This window comes from Podarcis raffonei, chromosome 2 (genome assembly GCF_027172205.1).
Source record: "Podarcis raffonei isolate rPodRaf1 chromosome 2, rPodRaf1.pri, whole genome shotgun sequence".
NCBI classification, from domain to species: Eukaryota; Metazoa; Chordata; class Lepidosauria; order Squamata; family Lacertidae; genus Podarcis; species Podarcis raffonei.
This window is the reverse complement of record NC_070603.1, coordinates 63908003-63931460: the sequence shown is the minus strand read 5'-3', so window position 1 is coordinate 63931460 and position 23458 is coordinate 63908003. Positions and strand designations below refer to the sequence as shown.

Sequence of the window (23458 nt, the reverse complement as noted above, 5' to 3'; positions counted from 1 at the left end):
AAACCTCTTTTGTTGACCACCAGCATTCTGCTTTCCATTTTTAAGTTCAGAATAGAGTAGTTGCTTTGGAAGACGATCATCAGGCATCCACACAACATGACCAGTCCAACAAAAGTTGATGTTGAAGAATCATTGCTTCAACACTGGAGATCTTTGCTTCATCCAGTATACTGATATTAGTTCGCCAGTCTTCCCAAGTGATGTGTAAGATTTTTCGGAGACACCGTTGATGGAACCTTCCGAGAAGTTGGAGATGGTGTTTGTAAGTGGTCCATGTTTCACAAGCATACAGAAAGGTTGGTAGTACAATAGCTTTGTAAACAATGAAATGTGAGAAATGTTCATCAGAAACAAATTAGATGTCTGTTTCGTTGGCCAGTCGTGCATGTGGGTGTATATACTCTTTGTATATACAGTACATTGTTTCCCAGTTTTATCCAATTATTGTCTTATGGAGAACTGTCGTGACAGTTCCATTGGCATGGAAATCTGTTCCTTCTACACAGGGGCTTCATATGGGTGAACAGGCCCTCATAGGGATGCAGGTGGCGCTGTGGTCTAATCCACTGAGCCTCTTGGGCTTGCCGATCAGAAGGTTGGCGGTTCTAATCCCCGCAATGGAGTGAGCTCCCGTTGCTCGGTCTCAGCTCCTGCCAACCTAGCAGTTCGAAAGCACAACAGTGCAAGTAGATAAATAGGTACCACTCCGGCTGGAAGGTAAACTGCATTTCCATGCGCTCTGGTTTCCATCACTGTGTCCTGTTGCACCAGAAGCAATTTAGTCATGCTGGCCACATGACCTGGAAAGCTGTCTGTGGACAAACGCTGGCTCCCTTGGCCTGAAAGCGAGAAGAGCGCCGCAACCCCATAGTCGCCTTTGACTGGACTTAACAGTCCTGGGGTCCTTTACCTTTTTTTTTAACCTTAATATGGACTACCTCATGAGTTAAGGAATATGAAGGATTTGGTAACCACTACAATCGCACACAACAACAACAAAAGCCACCCAGAAATAGATCGGATGTGATTCCGGATAACTCAAGAATAGTTGCACTGTAGCCAAGGGCTTTGGATGCTCAGGACATATTTGGAAGTCTTGCTTTCAGTCTTCTTGGAAGTTGACAAACATTTGTGAAGGAAGAAGAAGGTGTGTAGATCTGTCTTTGCAGTAATGTGAATTAGGAAGGAACAGAAATAGGCCTTGATCACAACGATGCTTTGTGAGAGGGATGTTAATCTGGAGCCTGGTCAGGGCTTTGTAGGGAATTAAGAAGGAAGGCTGTTCCTCCTTTTGCATTTGGACTAATCTTTCTCTGGTTGCATAGTAAGGGAGATTAAATTGATGTCCTGTTTTGATGAAACACACTACTATCTAGGTTGTTGTTCTATGTGCGTCAGGAGATTAGTATTAAAAAAAAATGAAGAGATTTATTCTAGTTATCTCTCTTGTTATCAGCTAGCAAGCCCCACTCCCTGATCCACTTTGCATGCAAAGACAAGCACATTAATCTGAATTTTCATTCTAAGCGTCCAGTGAGCCTGGCTAAATTCCACTAAATCCAATAAAAATCCCATTTTCTGGGGTTCTGGAATAAAACTCTAGGAACAAATCTTTAGTTATCTGAAGGCACAATCTATTCAAAGGCAGAGAGGTGCAGTGGGTAGACAATAGGTGAAGAACAAATTTAAAATATGCAGTTAACATTTCAATTAAAAGCAGCAAAAAAGTAACCCCCCACCCCACCCCACTGTTTTTACCAGCAATGTTGAGAGCAAGGACAAATGAAATGTGCAGAGAACTTTACAGATTTCAGATATGCAAACATGTAAGCAAACATGTAAGCAGAAATGAGAATTGATATCTGCAGGGTTGGTAAATATCTTCACTTCTGGAAAAGTTAGCAACACGATGAACGTAACCTGCAAAACGTACTGGATCCTGCAGTTAGGTTTGTAAGAGTCATACATCCATTCTAAAGCTATGGATGTGCCCTTTTAAAAAGATAACATAAAAGGCCTTTCTCCAGCATTTGCCTTTCAATTATGGGTTTTGTGCCAAAGCACACAGTGCAATTAGCACTATCATGTTCTCTCCATATGGATTATAGACGAGTAAGACAAGTTAGTCCACACAATCATTTAGTGTGAAACAGAAAACTCCATTTGCATTAACTTCCAGCAAGTTTTAAGTTACTCAGATAGAAATGTGATAATGCTGTACTGTTGTGTGATGTGCGTGACGAACCAGGCTCTGAGTGGCTTTGCTAGGTGGACTGTTGTGATAACAAAAGCAAGCTGGCATCCCAGAATATGTAATCTCTCAAAGGAGAGTTTAATCTTCTGAACAGCACCTGGTATAAGATCCTAGCTGTGTTCTTGGCAGCTACCATATATGCTGGCAGTAGTAAGCTCTATTTTATAAGTGGGCTTGCTCCTATAACCTTTTCTTCCCTAATAAGAAAGAAGGATTATAGGAGGTGTGCTTTGCTGGCAGGAGGGCTGGCCCTGCCATTAGACACAGTGAGGCAATCGCCTCAGGTGGCAGATACTGAGAGCTGTGGTGGGAGATCCCCTGGCTATTGCTTTGAAGTTTCCTGCCCATTCTCCTCCGTTTGATATCAGAGTTGTGTCGATCACACTGCCAGTCATGCAGACCCTCCAAGGTGGAATTTGCACCCATATAAAAAAAAAACACTGTGAAAATGAATTTTGAATTTTATTTTATTTTATTGAAAAAATACATTGAATTTGGCATAGCTCACTATTACCATCTAGTGTCACATTTGCACTTTACAATACATTTAAAATGTTTTATTTGCAGCTGTGTAGCTGTCCCTATTTTCCAGGGACGGATTTACAGAAGCTGTTCCAGTTTCTGATTTTATCCCGGAATGTCTCGCTTTTCCTTAGAACATCCCTATTTTCATTGGAGAAATGCTGGAGGGGGTGGTAAGACACCCCTATTTTCATTGGAGAAATGCTGGAGGGGGTGGTAAGACACCCCTATTTTCATTGGAGGGTACGGAGTTATTCAACCCCTGAGCCAAGTAGATAAGTAACTATACAACCTTTATACAACATCTGGAGACAGCCCTGTATAGGGAAGGTTTTAAATGTTTCATGTTCTATTAAGTTATATAAAAACATAATTGGAAGCCGCCTATTATGGAATAGGACGTCCCTATTTTCATCAGAGAAATGTTGGAGGGTATGGCACAACTAGCCTGCTGCCTTCAGGTGCAATGAAGGCCTGATCAATGGTCAGCCCAGTCAGCTTCTGTACAGGAATATGAATATATATATATATATATATATATATATATATATATATATATATGAAAAAAGTTCAATTCCTATCAGTACTGTGGAAGTCTGGAAGACAGAGTAACATAGAATGCTGCCTTATACCAAGCCAAGACACCAGTTCATCTTGCTCAGAACTGTCTACCCCAACTGGCAGCACCTCTCCACCATTTCAGAGCGGGGTCTCTCCCATCCCTACCTGGAGATGCTGGGCAAAACAGATGCTCTGCCACTGAGCCACAGTTCTTTTTGCTAGAAAGAGATGGGGCTGGTCTGCAGTCTCCGCGGCCTGAGCCTGCAGAGCACAGTAGTTCATCTTGAGTCTTTGGCGGGATCTATACTCACTCTTATGGGACGCGGGTGGCACTGTGCGTTAAACCACAGAGCCTAGGACTTGCCGATCAGAAGGTTTGCGGTTCGAATCCCCGTGACAGGGTGAGCTCCCGTTGCTTGGTCCCAGCTCCTGCCAACCTAGCAATTCGAAAGCATGTCAAAGTGCAAGTAGATAAATAGGTACCACTCCGGTGGGAAGGTAAATGGCGTTTCCGTGTGTTTCTCTAGTTCGCCAGAAGCGGCTTAGTCATGCTGGCCACATGACCCGGAAGCTGACATGTGTTGGCTTCCTCGGCCAATAAAGCGAGATGAGCGCCGCAACCCCAGAGTCGGGCACGACTGGACCTAATGGTCAGGGGTCCCTTTACCTTTACTTTTATACTCACTCTTTAAGAGTTCTTGGAACGATATTTTTTGATATTGTTCTAAAATGTCAAGGCATTTGGTTTCTTGTTCGTAACATTTCCTTTTCTAACGTGTCTACCCACTTATTTGATTGGGAGAGCTCTGCATCGCCCTCTGGTGTCTCATTTTAATAACGTATTACTAACTATTTACAGTAAAGCTATTTGAAGCTGAGGCTTCAATACTTTGGCCACCTCATGAGAAGAGAAGACTCCCTGGAAGAGACCCTAATGTTGGGAAAGATGGAGGGCGCAAGGAGAAGGGGACGACAGAGGACGAGATGGTTGGACAGTGTTCTCGAAGTGACTAACATGAGTCTGACCAAACTGCGGGAGGCAGTGGAAGACAGGAGTGCCTGGCGTGCTCAGGTCCATGGGGTCAGGTCCATGGGGACCCAACAGAATATCCTTTACTTCAAGTAGTAGAACTCCAAAATTGCACTTATTTTTGGCTAAAGTGCTGGAGGCAGAATGGCTGAGCGCTTTAAGGGAACAGGAAACACCCAAACTTTCCTAAAATGGTGAAGCAAGCAGCATTGTACAGACTGGTTTTATAACACAGCACATTGTACACATCAGCTATCTGTGTAAACTTTGTACATTTCAGGGAGTTTTCTCTTTCAGGCAGAGGTTGGCCAGGTTTTGATGACATCAACTCGTCATTCCCAAATCCTAACAAATCTATGTTGTCTCAGTTGCTGAATTTCCTGACACTGTCGGAGAAAAGATCAGTGACCAGCCTCGACGACAAACACACGATAGCCAAAGTGTCTATAACACAGAGAGTAGATGAAGACGGTTTACAGGAAACGTTTTTCGAGTCATGTGGGGAAGAGATGACAAAGCAGATTCTGAACTGTTTAATGATAAACCAGAATGCAATCCAGAGGAGGGGGGAAAGGAAGGTTGCTAATATAAAAGGGACTGTCCCAATTTGCAAGGTAGCGTGGGGAATTTTCAAGCAAATATACTTAGGTAAAAACCCCTTCATTTATTTATTTAAATATGTCAGCGGGGTTAATACAGAGGGGGAAAACAGCATTCAAGATCCTCCGCCCTCTCAGACATCCCCAAAACTGCTCCTCTTCTGCCCTCAACGATAGACTGACCACCAACACCCCTTCTGAGGCGGAGGTCAGGGCCAGTGACCAATGACAGAAGTTGGATTTTATCCTCTTGACTTTAAAAATTAAGTTTAATAGTGCCAATAAAGAGATTGTGCAGTTGCACAAACACTACATTTCATCATATTCAATTTTATTTTGATGCTTTTGTTATTGAAAGCAACGGTCAATATATACCATTTTTCACTGAGAGCAAAAACTACTCTCCAAGTGAGGAGAACTGGAGTCAAAGAATTTTATGAACATAAAAAAGCCCCGCTGGACCAGACCAAGCACCTATCTAGTTCAAAATCCAGTTCTCCAAAGGCCTATGGGAAGCCCACAAGCAAAGCATACTCTCCCCCTTGTTATTCCCAACAGCTGGTGCTAGAAGCCACTGACAACTTGTCCTCCATAATTTTTTAGGGTGGTACTAGGGACAGAAAGAACATCTAGTGTGATTTTTGGCACCAGGGCAGAAATACCCAGTTCAAAGAGTTCAGCCCATATTGCATAAAGTATGGTCTCTCAAAAGCAGAAAAAAAGAGATGAACAAATAGACCTTGAGGCATTGGCTGTGTATTACTTAGCAGAACATATGAAAGCAAGCCGACCTCTTAGCACAAGCAAAGACAGGAGGGAAAATCCCAGAGGCACCAGCCATTTCACATGGGAGAGAATGAGTAAGATTCTACACTTCTGTCTATAACTAACTGCCAGCAAAACCTAGAGTTTACTTCAGCTAGGGCTGGATGGATATGCCAATTTCTGTCCTCTCAGTTTCTTATTTTTCCAATCTTATATTCAGTTCCTCACATTTCTGCAGAAAACTGCAGGTTTTGTTTTTAAAAGAACCATGAAAATTCATCAGCATTTTAGTGCCAAATTCTCCTAATATGTCTGTCTTCTTCTTCTTCTTCTTCTTCTTCTTCTTCTTCTTCTTCTTCTTCTTCTTCTTCTTCTTCTTCTTCTTCTTCTTCTTCTTCTTCTTTGACAAACACTCGTGGCCAAGTAAGATTGTCTTCCATAAACACGGTTTTTAAAGTGAGTCCATAAGTAACTGTGGAGGCCAATTCTGGATCCACACATCCTTCCACAGTGGGGACATTGGTTTCTGGGTGGGAGCTGATCACAGTGTGGATTTGCCAAGCTTGCCTTCCTCTTAGAATGTTTCTCCCTTGCATCCTGAGTTTGAGTGTCTTCAAAGCCCATGAAACCTTTGGTGAAGGCTGTTCTCCAATTGGAGCGCTCGCAGGCAAGTGTTTCCCAATTGTTGGTGTTTATACTACATTTTTAAAGATTTGTCTGTATGCAAATATGTCTGTACTGTATGCAGTTTTGACTAATGTGAACGTTTTGCAAGCAATTTTACCCAATATTTATGTGTTTTTAAAACATTGTTTGGAGAACTGCATCACAAGCTTGGGCTATAAGGACAGATTTCAAAAGCGGGCTGTGTTTCAGTTTGGTTGTCATATTGTTTCAGAAAGTGTGATTTAGACAGGTTTGCCTTTAAATGTGGACTGAATCAAATTTCTCCCCCAACCCTAACTACATTCTATCTAGTTTGTACTGCCTGCTTGCTCTAGAGCAGGGTTTCCCAAACACTGGTCTCTAGCTGTTTTTGGCCTACAATCCCATTGGTCCTGCAAGCTAGGGAAGGGCTTCCAATGACAAGCGCAGGGACTGCAGAAGCACACCCATTTTATATGCTTCTTGGATCATCCAAATGTGATTTGGAGTCTCTTCTTCTTGCATGACATGATTCCCTTTAGTAAATAGTCAGGATTTTGCATTTTGTCCTCTTTTGTTCAAGGTATTATAATCAGAGTGTTGTGTTGTAGAAAATATGCAAGTGATTGTCAGCTGTGTTTGTCAGTCTTGGGCTCCTCAGACTGCACAAGAAGCAAGCTGTGTATGTGTGCAAACACTGTATGCAATTATCTGCACATCCCACTTCTGCCAAAAAAACTACTGCAGTTCATAGAATTTGTCGGTTGCATGAGAATATAAAGACTTTTAAGATTTGGACTTCAGTAGTGCAAATATTGAACTTCAGTAACACAAACACACCCTTGTTTGCACTCAAATCCAACACCTGTAGACTTTATTCATTATTTTAACCACTCCCAATTTTGTTTTTGCGTGTTGTTTTTGGCAATTTCACCAACGTCTGCAGACTCCAGAAATATCTGTACAGAGGAATATCTTTGGAGAGATATTTTCAGAACAGGAGCTCAATTTGTTATGGCTGTGTAATTTTTCTGCATATCTGTATACAGTACTCCAAACTTTCAAACAATACTGAAAACGAGTGAGTCAGAGCATTAACATATCATCAGCCAAACCCAGAGTGGAGGCAGCTGCTGGTGATATGACACAAACATTCAGACAAGTACATAACTCATGCTAATCAAGAAACATTTCTGCAGAAAAGATGACTAAAGATAGGCATAAACCATTCTTGATGATGGGTCCCAGGGACTCTCATCTCTTTCTAACATTTGGACAGAAGCTAGTTAGAGGCCTTACCACTTAGTCCTTCAGAGATCATGGAAACTAATTTACTTTTCAGAACAGCTTCTGGCAGTTGACCTTTGAATGAGTTTTTTCTGCATCTTCTTATGTATGGTTGGGTGTTTGCTTCTTTTAACCATCTGTATCTTAGTGTGATTTGTAGGTTTAATATTTGTCGCATGCTGCCTTGGGTCTTGGAGAGTGGTCACAATATTTTAAAGAAAATAAATAAAAAATTAATGGGAAGCCCAATTTTATTATATGCTGTAGAATAACAACAACAACAGCAAATTATTATTTATACCCCCCCCCCAAATCTGGCTGGGTTTCCTCAACCACTCTGGGCGGCTCCCTACAGAATATTAAAAACATGATAAAACATCAGTCATTAAAAACTTCCCTAAACAGGGCTGCCTTCAGATGTCTTCTAAAAGTCAGATAGTTGTTTATTTCCTTGACATCTGATGGGAGGGCATTCCACAGGGCGCGAACCTCACATCTCGCAGTGAGGGAACCGCCAGAAGGCCCTCGGAGCTGAACCTCAGTGTCTGGGCTGAGCAATGGAGGTGGAGACACTCCTTCAGGTATTGAGGGCCAAGGCCGTTTAGGGCTTTAAAGGTCAACACCAACACTTTGAATTGTGCTCGGAAACGTACTGGGAGCCAATATGGGTCTTTCAGGACCGGTGTTATATGGTCTCGGCGGCCACTCCCAGTCACCAATCTAGCTGCTGCAGTCTCCAGTCTAGCTGTCCAGTCTAGTATTCTTCTAGTCAATTACAACAAAAAGACCAAAGGCAAATCCACCCAGTGCTGCCAGTGTGAGGATATCTTCCTGTTATGTACTGAAGTTCTCACCCTGGGCCAGCAGGGGGATACTGTAGATAGTTATGCACATGAAGGATCGAAAGTGATGTTCAGTGATTGGATAGTTTTAGAATGTTGTTACAGTAACGTGGTACTGGAGCTCTATATAAGCAGGCTGACTGAGCCCTTCAGTTCAGTTCTGTCCTGGCCTGTGAATAAACAAGAGCTGTTTGAAGAATCGCTGTGTCGTCTGATATGTTCACCCACAACTTAACACTTCCGTCAAGGTCACTTACGCACAGGGGGCTCGTAGCACGGCCCAGTTATTGCTCTTCCATTGTAAGCTGCAAGCAGAAGGGCAAGCACCTTTGCATACCATCAGGACTACTGCACTTTTTCTATGTGTCTCTCCCACTGTGTCCTGTCCAGACCAGTTGGCCTGACATAGCAGCTGTGGGTGAGGCCATTTGCAGCTCAGCACACACAGTCACCATAACCCTTGTGGTGGGTGCCATCTTGATTTTTACATTTTAAGGCAATTTTAAAATTATCATTAAAGCAGTGCTCCAGCTTTTATTTGGAACAAAATAGAAGTATAGTGCTATAACACCACACTGCTATTATGCTGTAACGCTATACTGTACTGTGTTGTAGCTGTCATGAACTGGCAGAACAACGGGGAGGAGGAAGAGGATCCCGGTGAGGGATTGCTGGGACAGGGACACACCAGGGCAAGCAGGGGATGGGGAAAGAAGTATTCACAGGATGACAGAGGATAGTGAGGGGATGGGGGTCAATGCACAGGAACCAGAGCAGCAGGACCCATCAGCAGAGCCAGAGGGGCTCCTGTCTCCACAAACACAGCGGGCTCTGAGGGAGCAGGAGGAGGGGCACTCTAGGAGGCTGAGGCAGGCAAGGGCCCACAGCCCAGCTCCCTAGCTGGCCAGGTGAGGCTCACTAGCTCTGGGAAAAGGTGTGATTCCTCATCAAGCGCAGGTGCCGCAGTCAGCATGCAAAGTACAAAAGGGAAGCAGAGCTGAGGTGCTGTGTCTGCTCAACTGCCCATGTTCACGGATCTTGACTTGGATGCTCCTGGACCTGTGCTTTGGGTTTGCCTCTGAACTGTATCCTGACTGGTGGACTTCAGACATGGCTACTTGGATTGACCCTGAATTGTGTTTCCTGACCTTTGGATGTGGGACTTTGTTTGTGTGGGCTGACCCTCATGACTTTGAACTTGGCATACTGACTTGCTGCCAGGTAGGCCAAGGGTTTAGGACAATAGCTGTCTTTCAGCATGGTCATAAAATGGCACCTATTGCTAATATTATCCTGAAAGTGTGGTGAGTTGTGATAGGTTCTGAAATATACTTGGAGTTGAGAATGGATTTCATGCTCTTTATTCAGCTCATAGTGGTGAGGAGGAATGGAAGTTCCCCCACAATATCTGCTTTATATACATTATTTACACAATGGGCTGCACATGATTGGCTAATTCCGGGATTCTCCTGTAGGCCAATCAGGTTGTGGATTCACTTCCACCTGGAGCTGGATTGGGTGGCTCCTGCGGACCAGTCATTGTTCTAGGACCAATCAGACTGCCTCATTCTGAATCCTATTGTTCTAGGACCAATCAGACTGCTGCATTTTGGATCCTATTCAACTCAGTACATAACAGGTCCACTTTACAGTGGTACCTTGTTTTGAGTCCGGGATCCATTCCAGAGCTCCAGACGCTTGACGAAAAGGATGCTTGATGAAGCGCCACTCTGCGCGCACATGTGGAGCGGTTTGAGCTTCTGCGCATGCGAGAAGCGTGATTTAGCGCTTCTGTGCATGCGCGAAAGGCAAACCCGGAAGTAACCTGTTCCAGTACTTCCTGGTTTGCCATGGATGTCCGCTGAAATGGATGCTGGACAGGGCGGACTTATACAGAGGTACCACTGTATTGATGTATCACTGACCATGTGTAGCACTGAAGCAGTGTTTCTCAAACAGTGGACTGGGATCCACCGGTGGCCCACTTTCAGATGGGCCTCATTGCCTCTTCAATTGTCGTCTCTCCCCTTAACCCACGACATTTCGGTTGGATCAATGTGAGCAACCAGCAACTGCTTGCATGCTGAGCAAGGTGGCTGGGGGAAGGAGGGAAGCAAGGTCTCCTTCCTGGGTGGGGAAAGGGCCGCAGAGGAAGAAAATTAGAAAGTGAGATAAAAGGTTGTGATGGTGGTGGTGCAAGTTGCTGGGAATCACAAGTGTGGAGAGTGATGTTCCTTTCATGTCCTGCTTATGGGCTTCCCATAGGCATCTCGTTGGCCACTGTGAGAATAAAAGGTGGGACTAGATGAGTCTTTGGCCTGATCTAACCTGTTCTTAATGAAGCATAGAAACTCCAGACAAAACACCTTCTATGGAAGCACTCCAAGTGGAGCATACGTTAAATCCATCAAAGGCATAATAAGAATATCAGGCCGTCGCACAGAGATGTTTCATGCTGCCTAAATTGCTTCCAAGAAATGTGCAGTTCCTCTTGTGTTACGAGAAATCCCAGGTCTTTTTGCATAAACCACTTCCAGTCCACGATGTTGAAATGTTTATGCTATTAGACCAGGGGGACCCCTTCCCAGAGCAAAAGAAAGGCCAAAGCTGACTTGGCTCAGCTTGAGCAATCACAGCTCTAAACAGTGTATAAATACAATCTATTATTGAGGCTAAAAGGCCTCCAGGAAACAATACCGTTGCTTCCCTTTGGACATGGTTCAGCCGTTGCGCTTAACTTACTTAAAACCCTTGACAGGGATTCAAAGATTCTGAACCAATTTTGTCTTTAAATAGCTAGGAAGGAAAGGGACTGGACCTGTGATCCAAAGCAGTTAGTGTTGCCAGCAAAACCACCAATTGTGCAGCCAAATCTGCCTTTATGTGGCAGTTTTCTCTGCTGCAGCTCAAATTCTTGAGGCCAGCCCCTTCTGTATACACACCATACATTTAAAGCACGCTCCCAAGAATCCTTAACAAAGTACACCTCACTGGATTATTTGGGGAGTGGATGTGCTTTAAACATATGCTGTGTGAGAATGCTACAGAGAAAAAGCCCAGCTCTAGCAAATACAGTGGCACCTCGGGTTACAGACGCTTCAGGTTACAGACACTTCAGGTTACAGACTCCGCTAACCCAGAAATAGTACCTCGGGTTAAGAACTTTGCTTCAGGATGAGAACACAAATCGTGCGGCGGCAGCAGGAGGCCCCATTAGCTAAAGTGGTGCTTCAGGTTCAGAATAGTTTCAGGTTAAGAATGGACCTCCGGAACAAATTAAGTTATTAACCCGAGGTACCACTGTATACTGTATTTTTACTTTGGCTTGTGGCCCTCCCGCTGTAATGACAAGAAAAATGAAATGAAGTTCATGGGTTATATGTGGCTAGCTGCCACTGAACTCAGTTGGACTTACTTCTGAGTAAACAGCTTTAGGAGTGTGCTTCAGTGCCAAAATTTCAAAGTATCCTCTCCCAAGAACAATCTTCCTTAAAAATGAAGGGTTTGGGGGGGGGGGAGGAAGTTGAGAGGGAAAGTCACAACCACAATAACTTCACAAATATGCTTACAGGGTGTGTGAGACCTGGCAGTGAGTGAGAAAGAGGGATCTTGGGATTGTAGTAGCTTTTAAAGGGAGGTTGTAGACAAATTCCTGGAGGATAAAATGACTAGCCATTGTGGCCACGTATTGGAAGCAGCAAATATCCATATAGCCATTGCTGGGAATTGCAAGGTGGGAGACTGCTTGTGTCCTGTGTCCAGGCTTCCTATAGGCACCTGGTCGGCTACTGTGAAAACAGGATGCTAGACTACATGGGCAAAGCTCATCTCATGATCTGAATGCCCATGTATTCAAGTAAGCTGCTTAAATGTTGCCACCACCCAAACATTTTCCTTTGGCTTAGCAAGACCTCACGATGCCAGCTCTGGTCCTAAAGGTCCTGTTCCTTCCTTCTCCAAATGTATGGGGACATTTACAACAGGATTTAGAGTCCCACAGTTGGCAGGGACCCCATCTACTATCTTTAAATGGCATCCAGGAAACATGGGCTATAGATATTGACTTTGGCTGGCTTCTCACCACAGCCTTAGTAGTGGTGTGATAAAAGTAATCTGACACATGAATTTCTCTTATATAAAGACAATCACCACTATACTTACAATGCAGGCAACTGATACAGCAGGTGAAGGAGGCAGGTTGAAAGGTATTACAGTCCTTCGGGTACATGGACAATTCAGGCAAACAAATTCCTATCCAGACCCCTGTAACCAGAATATAAACCCATTCCAATATAAAATAAGATTTGAGCCTTTATCTGTCAAAACTGCCATCCCTTGTACAGTGGTACCTCAGGTTAAGTACTTAATTCGTTCCGGAGGTCCGTTCTTAACCTGAAACTGTTCTTAACCTGAAGCACCACTTTAGCTAATGGGGCTTCCTGCTGCCGCCGCACTGCCGGAGCCCGATTTCTGTTTTTATCCTGAAGCAAAGTTCTTAACCCGAGGTAATATTTCTGGGTTAGTGAAGAAGCGTCTGTAACCTGAAGCGTCTGTAACTTGAGGTACCACTGTACACCCATTCTGCAATCTTTTCTATTTCTGCTAGCTCAAGATATTGGATCAGCCATTCACAGACAGAAGGGAGCTTCATAGCCCTGTGCCATTTTTACCGCTACCATCTAATTCCCTATCAACAATTTCCCCAAATCAGGGATGCCTACATGTATCACATTAAATAAGACCATAAAAGTCTCAAAGGCAGTTCATGATACTGCAAAGGGATCATACCTGACTTAATTATATTGTTTCCAAATGTTGAAATGATCATGTCTCAGTTTGGCAAGCCTGTCTAATCATCCAATAGTGTTTAGAAATTCGAAGAGCTGCACTTTGCCTGTAAATTGATAAGTGGAAACTTCATTTTCTGGAACAACGGGTAATTGGCAATTTACCTTCATTTCACCTCTGACTTTCTGTTCTAATTACAACACTGGTGACACTAGACTAATAGGCACGATGGATTAAGAGCCACTGGTTACCATTTCTGTCTCATGTCTGATGCTTATAGGTACAACCTATTATTTGCACTGAGCCCTTTGTTTCCGCCTCGGCATGCTGTTTGCCTGTTTGAAATGGGAGAAGCAGACCAGAGACTGTGTAGAATTGGGGGGTGGGGGTGTGAGTTTCAAGCCTGTGGATATTTTCTCATATACTGTAATTTCCAGAAAGGAATTGAAAACAAAACTGCCAATATCATAGCACTACTATATTACCTATGGCGCAACTGCATTTGGAATACTGTGTTCTGGTCACCTCACTTCCAAAAGGATACTGTAGAACTTGAAAAGATTTAGCAAAGGCTGGAGCACAGGCGTAGGAAGGTCAGGTGGTACACGGTGTGGAAAATTTCTTGTCACAACTGGAGAAACTTCCCTATGAGAAAACATTACATTTCTGACTTTATAATTTGAGGGGAGGGAGATAGCATGTAAGATGGGACACGATAGAGGTCTTTTTCTCCCTCTGTCATAATTCTAGAACCCAGGACCATCCAATGAAGCTGAATGCTTTGAAATTCAGGACAGCGGGTAGTACTTCTTCACACAGCGAACAGTTAAACAATGGAACTCACTGCCACAGGAGGCCGCAATACCCTCTGCTGCTAGACAATATCCATTATGTAGGGATGGTGTGATGGAATAGTTATAATGAAGTGGGGCTTGAAGGAGTTTTACACATAAAGGGGTAATATTTGGTTGAGCACTGCATTTTTTTGGGTTGTGTGGAAGCTCTGGTTTCCTTTGGAGAATTCCTGCAGTTACCTAGGATGTCCACTAGATGGTTGGATTGGATAAGAGCAGTTTATGATGGTATATACAGATCTCTCTCTCTCTGTTTTACTCCTTCATGTCTGAAGGATGGATATGAATGCTAAGTGCTCACTGTGATCAGACTAGAACTCTACAACCAGGACTGGCTAAACAACACAGCGTCTAGTCCTGCTCTCTTTCACATCGCACATGCTTTTTTAACTCCTGTGCTGACGTCCCTGATGTGACTTTTGCAGTCTCTACAAACAGAGACCCTCTTTCTTTCTTTCTTTCTTTTTTAAATAATACTTTTTATTAATTTTGAGCATACAAAAATTTTAAAGACATACCACACAAATTATTATACATATGTCCTTGTTTGGACTTCCTTCAGCATCTCTGATAGCCTTCCGTCTTGATTATTTCTCCTGCAATTCTTAACTTAATATTGCCTTTTCTAGCTAATCATTTCTCCCTTTCCATTTTTACAATATATTTCTTAAATTACTCCTCACAGAACTTCTTGTAGTCCTACAAACATAATCTGATCATCACAAATACTTTTCAAGATACTCAGTAAATTTAGTCCAGTCTTCGGTAAACCTCTGGTCTCGCCGGTCTCGGATCCTTCCTGTTAGCTTGTCTAATTCTGCGTAGTCCATCAATTTCATCCTCCATTCTTCTAATGTTGGTAGTTCTTCTTGCTTCCATTTTTGGGCCAATAATATTCTTGCTGCTGTTACTGTATATAAAAACAACTTACAATCTTTCCTGTTTGTATCATTTCCAACAATACCTAAAAGAAATGCTTCCAGTTTTTTAATAAAAGTGTATTTCAACATTTTTTTCAACTCATTATATATCATCTCCCAGAAGCATTTCACCTTTTTACATTCCCACCACATATGATAAAATAATCCTTCTTTTTCTTTACATTTCCAACATTTATTGCTGACTTTATACATTTTTGCTAACTTAACTGGTGTGATGTACCATCTATACATCATCTTCATCACGTTTTCTTTTAATGTATTGCATGCAGTAAATCTCAAACCTTCTTTTCAGACCCTATTTCTTCTTTCGACCCTGATAACACAATTAGCTAAGGCACCAACGTTTTTAGCTTTGTTAAAACATGAATTTCATTCCACTGCACCTAAATATATTCCTGTGGTGTCTACTCCTCTCTACTTCAGATTTTTTTTTTATTTGCATGCTGCTCTTTTCAGAGGGCAGTTTAACAACAAAATCAAGGAGGTAAGAATACATAAAATCCATAAAGTAGCACTCTATGCGCTGGCAGCTAAGAAGATCAGGAGGAAGGAACTAGATGAAATAGCAGTTAACTGCAAAGGGGATTCGGATATTTAATTTGGCACATCTTACCTGAGAATCTTCTGCTATTCTATTCTATTTAATGCAACAAATAATTTTAGTAGCCGTGACTGTGGTTTTATTGTATGTGTGGTGCCCAATGATTTTTATGGTTATTGTTGTTGTTTTTGTTGTCCTTCTGAATGATGCCATGGCCTGTGGCTAGTGCAATAAAAGTTTAATTGGAAAACATAAAATCCATAAAATAACAGTCAATTAAGAATGCACTGATGCATCTTCTTGTCCAGCTGCTTGACACTTTAAACAAATGAGGCCAGACACATTTCTTTTTAAAAAATTAAACAAAATATTAGATTTTACATTTTAGTATTCAACACATTTATCATATAAACAAAGAAGATAGAAATTAAAACAAAACTCCCCCCACCCCTTGACATCCCTCAACTTCCCCTCCTGGTTCTTTGACAATTTGTTACTTCTGCTTAAGGCCAGGCACATCTCCACAGGGAGAGATTTCTGCACGCAAGCACCCACCTCTGACTGAAATAGCTCTGTCCCAGTCCCTCACTCAAGGGCCACTAGGAGGAGCTCATCTGATGACGTTAAAGCATAGGCAGGTTGATATGAGACATGAAGTTGCAGGTATTTGGGTCCAAGCTGTTTATGGCTTTAAGCATCAGAGTAAGCACCTTGCATTGGTACTTTCATTTGCAATAGCATAGATTGTATTAGTTTAGATTTCATATATATGGTCATAACAGTCTCCCTCGGGGGTTTGTGGGCTCTCCTTCCTTGGAGGTTTCTAAATAGAGGTTGGATGGCCATCTGTCATGGATGCTATAATAAGAATGATAATGATAATGATAATGATAATGATAATGATAATGATAATGATGATGATGATGATGATGATGCCGTTGTTGTTGTTGATGATGATGATGATGATGATGATTTATTATTTATATCCCGTCCATCTGGCTGGGTTTCCCCAGCCACTCTGGGCGGCTCCCAACAGAACATCAAAAACAGAATAGAACTTCAAACATTAAAAATTTCCCTAAACAGGGCTGCCTTCAGATGTCTTCTAAAAATCAGATAGTTGTTTATTTATTTGACATCTGATAGGGAGGGCATTCCACAGGGCGGGCGCCACTACCAAGAAGGCCCTCTGCCTGGTTCCCTGTAACCTCACCTCTCGCAGTGAGGGAACTGCCAGAAGGCCCTTGGAGCTGAACGGTGGGGGTGGAGACCCTCCTTCAGGTATACTTTAGCTGAGATTCCTGCATTGCAGGGGGTTGGCCTAGATGACCCTGGGTGTTTCTACAATTCTGTGATTCTATACATGCATCATTTTATTTGTATACCACCTTTCCCTTGTTCAAACCATGCCCAAGGCACCTTGCAACATGAAAAAAATACATCATTACAAACATAACCAAAAGTAGGCATAAACAATAAATAAAACATCAAAAAGGACACAACCAAATTAATTTCAACACAAATCATAATAAGTTTTCAACTAAAAATTAATAATATCAGTAGCAGCACACACACCTGAACAAAGCCCCCCAAACAATACTGAGCCCAAGAGTCTGTTCGGCAGCCTCAGTTTTTGTAGCTGGAGTCAGTCAGAGGTCCTGCCCTCCCAGGCCAAGTGGAAAAAGGCCTGCAAGGCAGGGAGCAGGTCTTCCAGGACTCACAGAAAAGATGGTCATAGCTTCAGTCAAGCATGAAACCTTATTTTTGCAGTTGTTGTTCTTTAGCATTCCCTTGTTGATTAGGCAGTTCTCCAGGCACTTCACATGAAGCAGTATTTATTACACACTAGTGATTCCTTTAGAATAGATCTCCACCCCCCACTGCCACCGCCAATATTTTTGAGAATTAAATTCAGCTTTCTGTTCATCCTCCAGCTAAAATCAGGATGAACAGCTGCACTCTCAGCCCTTACCCTCCGCCCCTTTTCAGATTTTGAAAGGGGAATTGATTTCTTGGCAGTCATGAAAGAGCAAGTCTTTCATCACCCCGAGTGACTTTTCCATTGCTTCCTAAATCTTTTATTGCTTTGCACACAGCAATTGCCTGTATTTCTTGCCAGTATGGATGAGTCTTTTGGTTCAGCCTCGGAACCCTAAAAATCTTTCATTTCACTGGCATGCATTAAAAAGCATGGTTTCTTTCCTCGCCATCGTTAATTTGTGCTTTTTAGCCTTAGCCACCATCCAGTAGCCCATGTCTTTAAAATCTCCTCGGCATCCAATTGCTTAATTGCAAGGCAATGGCGGAGTCTTAGATTATAGTTTTAAGACAACTTTTAGAAGGTAGAACAAGTATTGCTAATGTGGCATCCATGGGCACCTGCAAAGTCCTTCCCTTGTGCTCAGCAGACTCTTCTCCCCTCACTGAAATTAAGCTTTTGTAGCCAAAAGGATAGGTTGTAGTATATATGCTTGGTTGTGGTCTATTTTGTTTTGCAAATGTCCCTTGAGTCCCCAAAGGCTGGTGACCCATGGTGCAGCTGTTCCTTGCTTGTACTGAAAATATTTATGTTGGAGTCTTGTAAAGTATTATTGTTTTTCCTTCCTGAAGGAAAGGAATAACAGCAGTGGTTCATGCTTGTGGTAGATAGAGTCCATTCCTGAGAGTCTTATTTCAGCATTTAGTTTTAAAACAATAGTTTCTCCATCCGGCAATCGCACACAGGGATGTTCTTGGAGAGCAGGAGAGCAAATGAAGAAATGTGCTCTGCTTTCACAATATCCCCATCCTCAGGCCAGCTCTCAGCGGATAGGTCAGCCAGCCAATGTGAAGGCATGTATTTGACCCTTGTGGCTAGTGACTGCTTAGTTACATAAATATGTTGCATCTATCTTTGGAACCAGGAGTTCTGTGAGTTAAGAGCTTCCTTACGCAACACTAATGTGAAAAGTGTGTGGTGTTGGAAGACAATAGCCCTCCAGCTTTTCGTGTTATTCTCAAACTGGAGGGTTCTCTCTCAGTCCCATTACTGAGGGATTTTCTCTGTCTGTGATATGTCATTAATTCATTAATTCCAATAGCTTGTCCTGTTCTAGCTTCTGAAGCAAGACCTGTTAGTAAATGGATTATAAAAGTGTGTTCTATTAAACATCAAAATTTCACAGTAAATCTCATTATGCTCATTATAGCATATTGGTTGCTCAGAATTGTTGATCAGTGTTTGTTCTCTGGATAGGTAGTTAGGGGAAGGATCAGGGGCACTTTGAGCCCACAGGTGTCTATTTGCATGCACGTTGTTCACCTGAGTAAGGAATGATCTGAAACTTGCGCATCTCTGACGCATTTGCTATATTTTTTTAAAAAAAGAAAGGCATCTCATCTGATCATTGCTGACAAGAAGCGTACAAGAGGTCTACAGGCATAGACATACTAAGGGGTTGGTAAAGCTATGCTGTACCAATGAGCTATAGCCCTCTCCCTTCATTCAACTTTGCATTTGTAGACCAACCGCACATCTATGATGTGGGGGGTGGGACTCAAAAGTAGTAAACAAGGAAACTCTGATATCAAGGCCACCTCCCCTCAACACATGCACACAAGGCCTTTTCAGGAAATGAGATGATCACTCCACTGTGATTGGATTAAGGAAAGTGTTGGCAAAGGGCTAAAAGTAAAATTCATGAGAATTTTGTTTTCTGCAAAGTCCTGTTGTTCCATATTTTTTTTTACAAAATGCTTTAACAGACTTCTGACTTGGGCAGACGTTTCTTATAAAATGCCATGGGAGTTGGAAAATGAACTAACCCATTATTTCTAAAGCAGATGCACTCAGCTTCCCTTTGAAAAAGGCTTTAATGAAATGTTGACAATGGCCACCTTTGGCAGCACTGTCTGTCTAATTAATAACATACGCAGCTAAGCAGAAACCTCTGAAAAATGCATATCTGGGTTGGGAAACCATCTTTTGCTCAGTTCCTGACAAAACAAAGCTGTGAGGGGAATACAGAATGTTCCAAATCCCCTTTAATGCTGGGCTGCAATAGGGGATTTATAGATATGTGCAAAATTAGGGCTCCTTGTCACTGAGAATTCCCCAAGTTATTAGTATACATTGTTAACTGAGAGGATGTCTTTGAAACATGATTACAAACAATGATTTGCCATGGTTGAATTCTAGCATTTTAATTCGATGCTTTCTTTCTATTCTCCGTTCTTCCTACTCCCTGATTAAAGTCAGTGGAGGCTGGTCTATTAGGGGAACCAGGGCTTAGTTGTACCAAGTGAAATGTAAAGCCATTTTTAAAAAAAGTGTTCCCCAGAATCTCAGAGCCACACTCTTTTCTCTTCTAAACATCATTTGAACTTGGAGAGGCATTTCTGTCAATTGGCTGCTCTCTAGCTGCTCTCTGCGCCACTCACTCCAAAAGTATTGCGAGGAAGTCCATCCCATCTGTCTCCAAACAGAAAAACCATGTGATTGTATTTTTATTTTTTTAAAAAAAATAGTGACCGTCTGAAAACGTCCACAGAATGATAAAAAGATAATGGAAGGGAGTTCCAATTCCTTAGAGAGTTTGACTCTAGGAGGAGGAGGCCAGGGAGTGCTGCCATACCTTGGTTCTTGTACGCCTTGGTACTCACCTGTTTTGGCTCCCGAACACTGAAAACAAGGAAGTAAGTGTTCTGGTTTTTTAACATTCTTTGGATGTCCAGTGTGGCTTCCAATTAAGTGCAGGAAGCTCCTGCAGCCAATCGGAAGCCGTGCCTTGGTTTTTGAACATTTTCGGAAGTTGAATGGACTTCCAGAATGGATTACATTTGAGAACCAAGGTACAACTATAAATCTGACTGAGGAAGCTGCCTCAGGTGGCTGATACTGAGGTGGGCAGAGTGGCCGGAGCAGTGAGTGCCATGTGCACTGCCCTGTAACCACCACACTAGCCCACAAATGCAGTAGAAGACCCTTTCCTTTCACCAGTATTGGAATAAGATTCCACTGCCAGCCCAATTGGCTTCTGTAGGTACCTTGGGAAAGGACGCCATCTTGTCCTTTGCCTCAGGTGGCAAAATATATTGAGCTGACCTGGAGGAAAAGGAGAGTTAAATCCTCACAGTCTGTCTTATCATGCATCTAATGAGTAGCAAGCAATAAACCCCTTATTTCTTAGTCTAACTGGAGTATACCCAGGCCTTTGGACTCCCTCCACATGCCATCTCCACCTCTAACTGGCTGCGTTCCCCGTAGGCAGCTGGCTTTAAGGAGAAAGTGTGCACTCTGAGCCTCAGGAAACCGGCCCTGGCAGGGTGAGTTTTATGGCAGTGGGTTGGACCAGTTGACCCTCAGGGAACCCTCCCAACTCTACGGTTTTTTGAGTCTATGGTTCTCTTAGGGAAAGACATGTGTCACATGACTCAGCCCCAAAAGATGCTAGTCCCAATTTTCTTCTGTGGCTTGTTGGAAGGTACGGGATTTACTTCTGAGAAGAACTGCATAGGATTATGCTGAAAAATGCTTGCAGCACTTTGAAGTCTAACAAATTAATTATGGCATAAGCTTTTGTTGTATATAAGCTTTCATGGATTAGAACCCATTAGAATCTGGTAAAGTGGATTTCGTGTCACAAAAGCTTGTGCCATAATAATTAAGATGTTCCAAGAGGCTTTGTTGTTTTTGCTACTTCTCTGGAAAATCTTCAAAGGTCTGTTCCTTAAAACACATTCAAGAAAATAATTATCTGATGTGGTGGACTAATGCAATTGTTTTGGAAAAGAATTAGAAATTGGTTAGTCACTGTGGTGGAGATACATTATTAAATGCTGCTTTTATTTTTATTTTTTTGTTTTTATTGTATTGGTTTTATGTTATATACTGCCCTGAAATCCAGAACCTGACAATGTTAGGTTCTTTAACATTAACAGCCACCTGTTTAGGGAGTATTAGTACTACTACTAGTAGTAAAAAGGGACGCTGGTGGCGCTGTGGTCTAAACAACTGAGTCCCTTGGGCTTGCTGATCGGAAGGTTGGCAGTTCAAATCCACACGACAAGGTGAGCTCCCATTGCTCTGTCCCAGCTTCTGCCAACCTAGCAGTTCAAAAGCACACCAGTACAAGTAGATAAATAGGTACTGCTGCGGCAGGAAAGTAAATGGCGTTTACATGCATTCTGGTTTCCGTCATGTTCTTCTGTTGTGCCAGAAGCAGTTTAGTCATGCTGGCCACACGACCCAAAGCTGTCTGTGGACAAATGCCAGCTCCCTCGGCCTGAAAGCGAGATGAGCGCCGCAACTCCATAGTCACCTTTGACTGGACTTAATCATCCAGGGGTCATTTACTTTTACTACTTACTACTACTACTACTAAATTTGTATACAGTGGAACCTCTGTTCCCAAACAAAATCCATTCCAGAAGCCTGTTCGGCTTCTGAAACTTTCAAAAACCAAGGCGCGGCTTCCCATTGGTTACAAGAGCTTCTTGCACTCAGTGGAAGCCGCGTCTCATGTTCGGGTTCTGAAAAACATTCGAAAATGGAAGCATTTACGTCTGGGCTTTCGGTGTTTGGGAACCGAAACGTACGAGAACGGAGGCGTTTGGGAACTGAGGTTCCACTGTACTGCCTTTCATCCAAAGAACACAGGGTGGTTCAGAACATAAACGGGGTGGTTCAAAGCATATTAAAGGTAAAGGGTCCCCTGACCATTAGGTCCAGTCGTGGACGACTCTGGGGTTGCAGCACTCATCTCGCTTTATTGGCCAAGGGAGCCAGCGTACAGCTTCCGGGTCATGTGGCCAGCATGACTAAGCCAGTTCTGGCGAGCCAGAGCAGCACATGGAAATGCCATTTACCTTCCCGCCAGAGCGGTACCTATTTATCTACTTGCACTTTGATGTGCTTTCGAACTGCTGGTGTGATGGCCTGGGAATCTGATTCAGAGGCTGAACCGGAGGAATCCCAGCCTGCACAGGAGTCCCCGCCTCCAGGGCCAGCTGAGCCGGGGCAGTGCCTTGAATCTGAAGCGCCTGCACCTGTGCTGGATCCTCAGGAGCAGACACCAGATGAATCCACTCTGGCTCCGGAGGTGATTGAGGACCCATTGCCTACAGGTGCGCCTCTCCCAGCCCTGTCAGGGGAAGGTGAGCCTCCCCCTGGGTCCAGTAACCCTCCAGCCTCTCCTGAGCTGCAGAGGCTCAGGGCAGAGAGGCAGAGGGAACTGGGTTCTCTCAAGAGGAGTGCTCGTCTTAAGGCCAGGAGAGGCGGGTCACCTGTGGGCCGGGACTGCCCCTGGCCTCAGAGAAGATAAAGGCCAGTCAGCCCGGTCCCAGGTTGCGGGAAACCTGTTTCTGCCAGCACCCAGCCTGTTCTTCCAGAGTTCCCGACCTTGCCTGGCTCCTTGCTTTGGACCCCGCTTCGCCCTTGGTGGACAGTCTCCAGACCCTCGACCCAGGACCGGATTCTGACCACGCCTCACGGTAACCTCCCCCCGGGACCAGCACAGCTAGGTTGGCAGGAGCAGGGACCGAGCAACGGGCGCTCACCCCGTCAAGGGGATTCGAACTGCTGACCTTCTGATCAGCAAGTCCTAGGCTCTGTGGTTTAACCCACAGCGCCACCCGCATCCCTTCAAAGCATATTAGGGACAGCCTAATATAGTACAGTTATCTATATTGGTTGACTACCACGGCCCACTTCTCTGCTTAAGAATATAAGCATGGTCAAGGTGGTTGTATAAGCTACACTACAATTATGATTACTCTATCAACCTGTTGTGTCAGCATAATTTAGAAAAATGTAGTAAGTTCTATGAGAGCAACTTTATATATTTTTTAAA

General features: G+C 43.3%; 1 protein-coding gene across 1 annotated transcript in view; it reads right to left on the bottom strand.

Moving 5' to 3' along the window:
- Nucleotides 1-13894: 13894 nt before the first annotated feature.
- Nucleotides 13895-23458, bottom strand: part of SMIM3 (small integral membrane protein 3) — a 30733-nt gene continuing 21169 nt past the window's right edge. Inside the window, exon 2 of the mRNA XM_053377040.1 lies at nt 13895-15057. Within this exon, the coding sequence (XP_053233015.1) occupies nt 14867-15057 (191 nt within the window). The 3' untranslated portion in view covers nt 13895-14866. The remainder of the gene's footprint in view (nt 15058-23458) is intronic.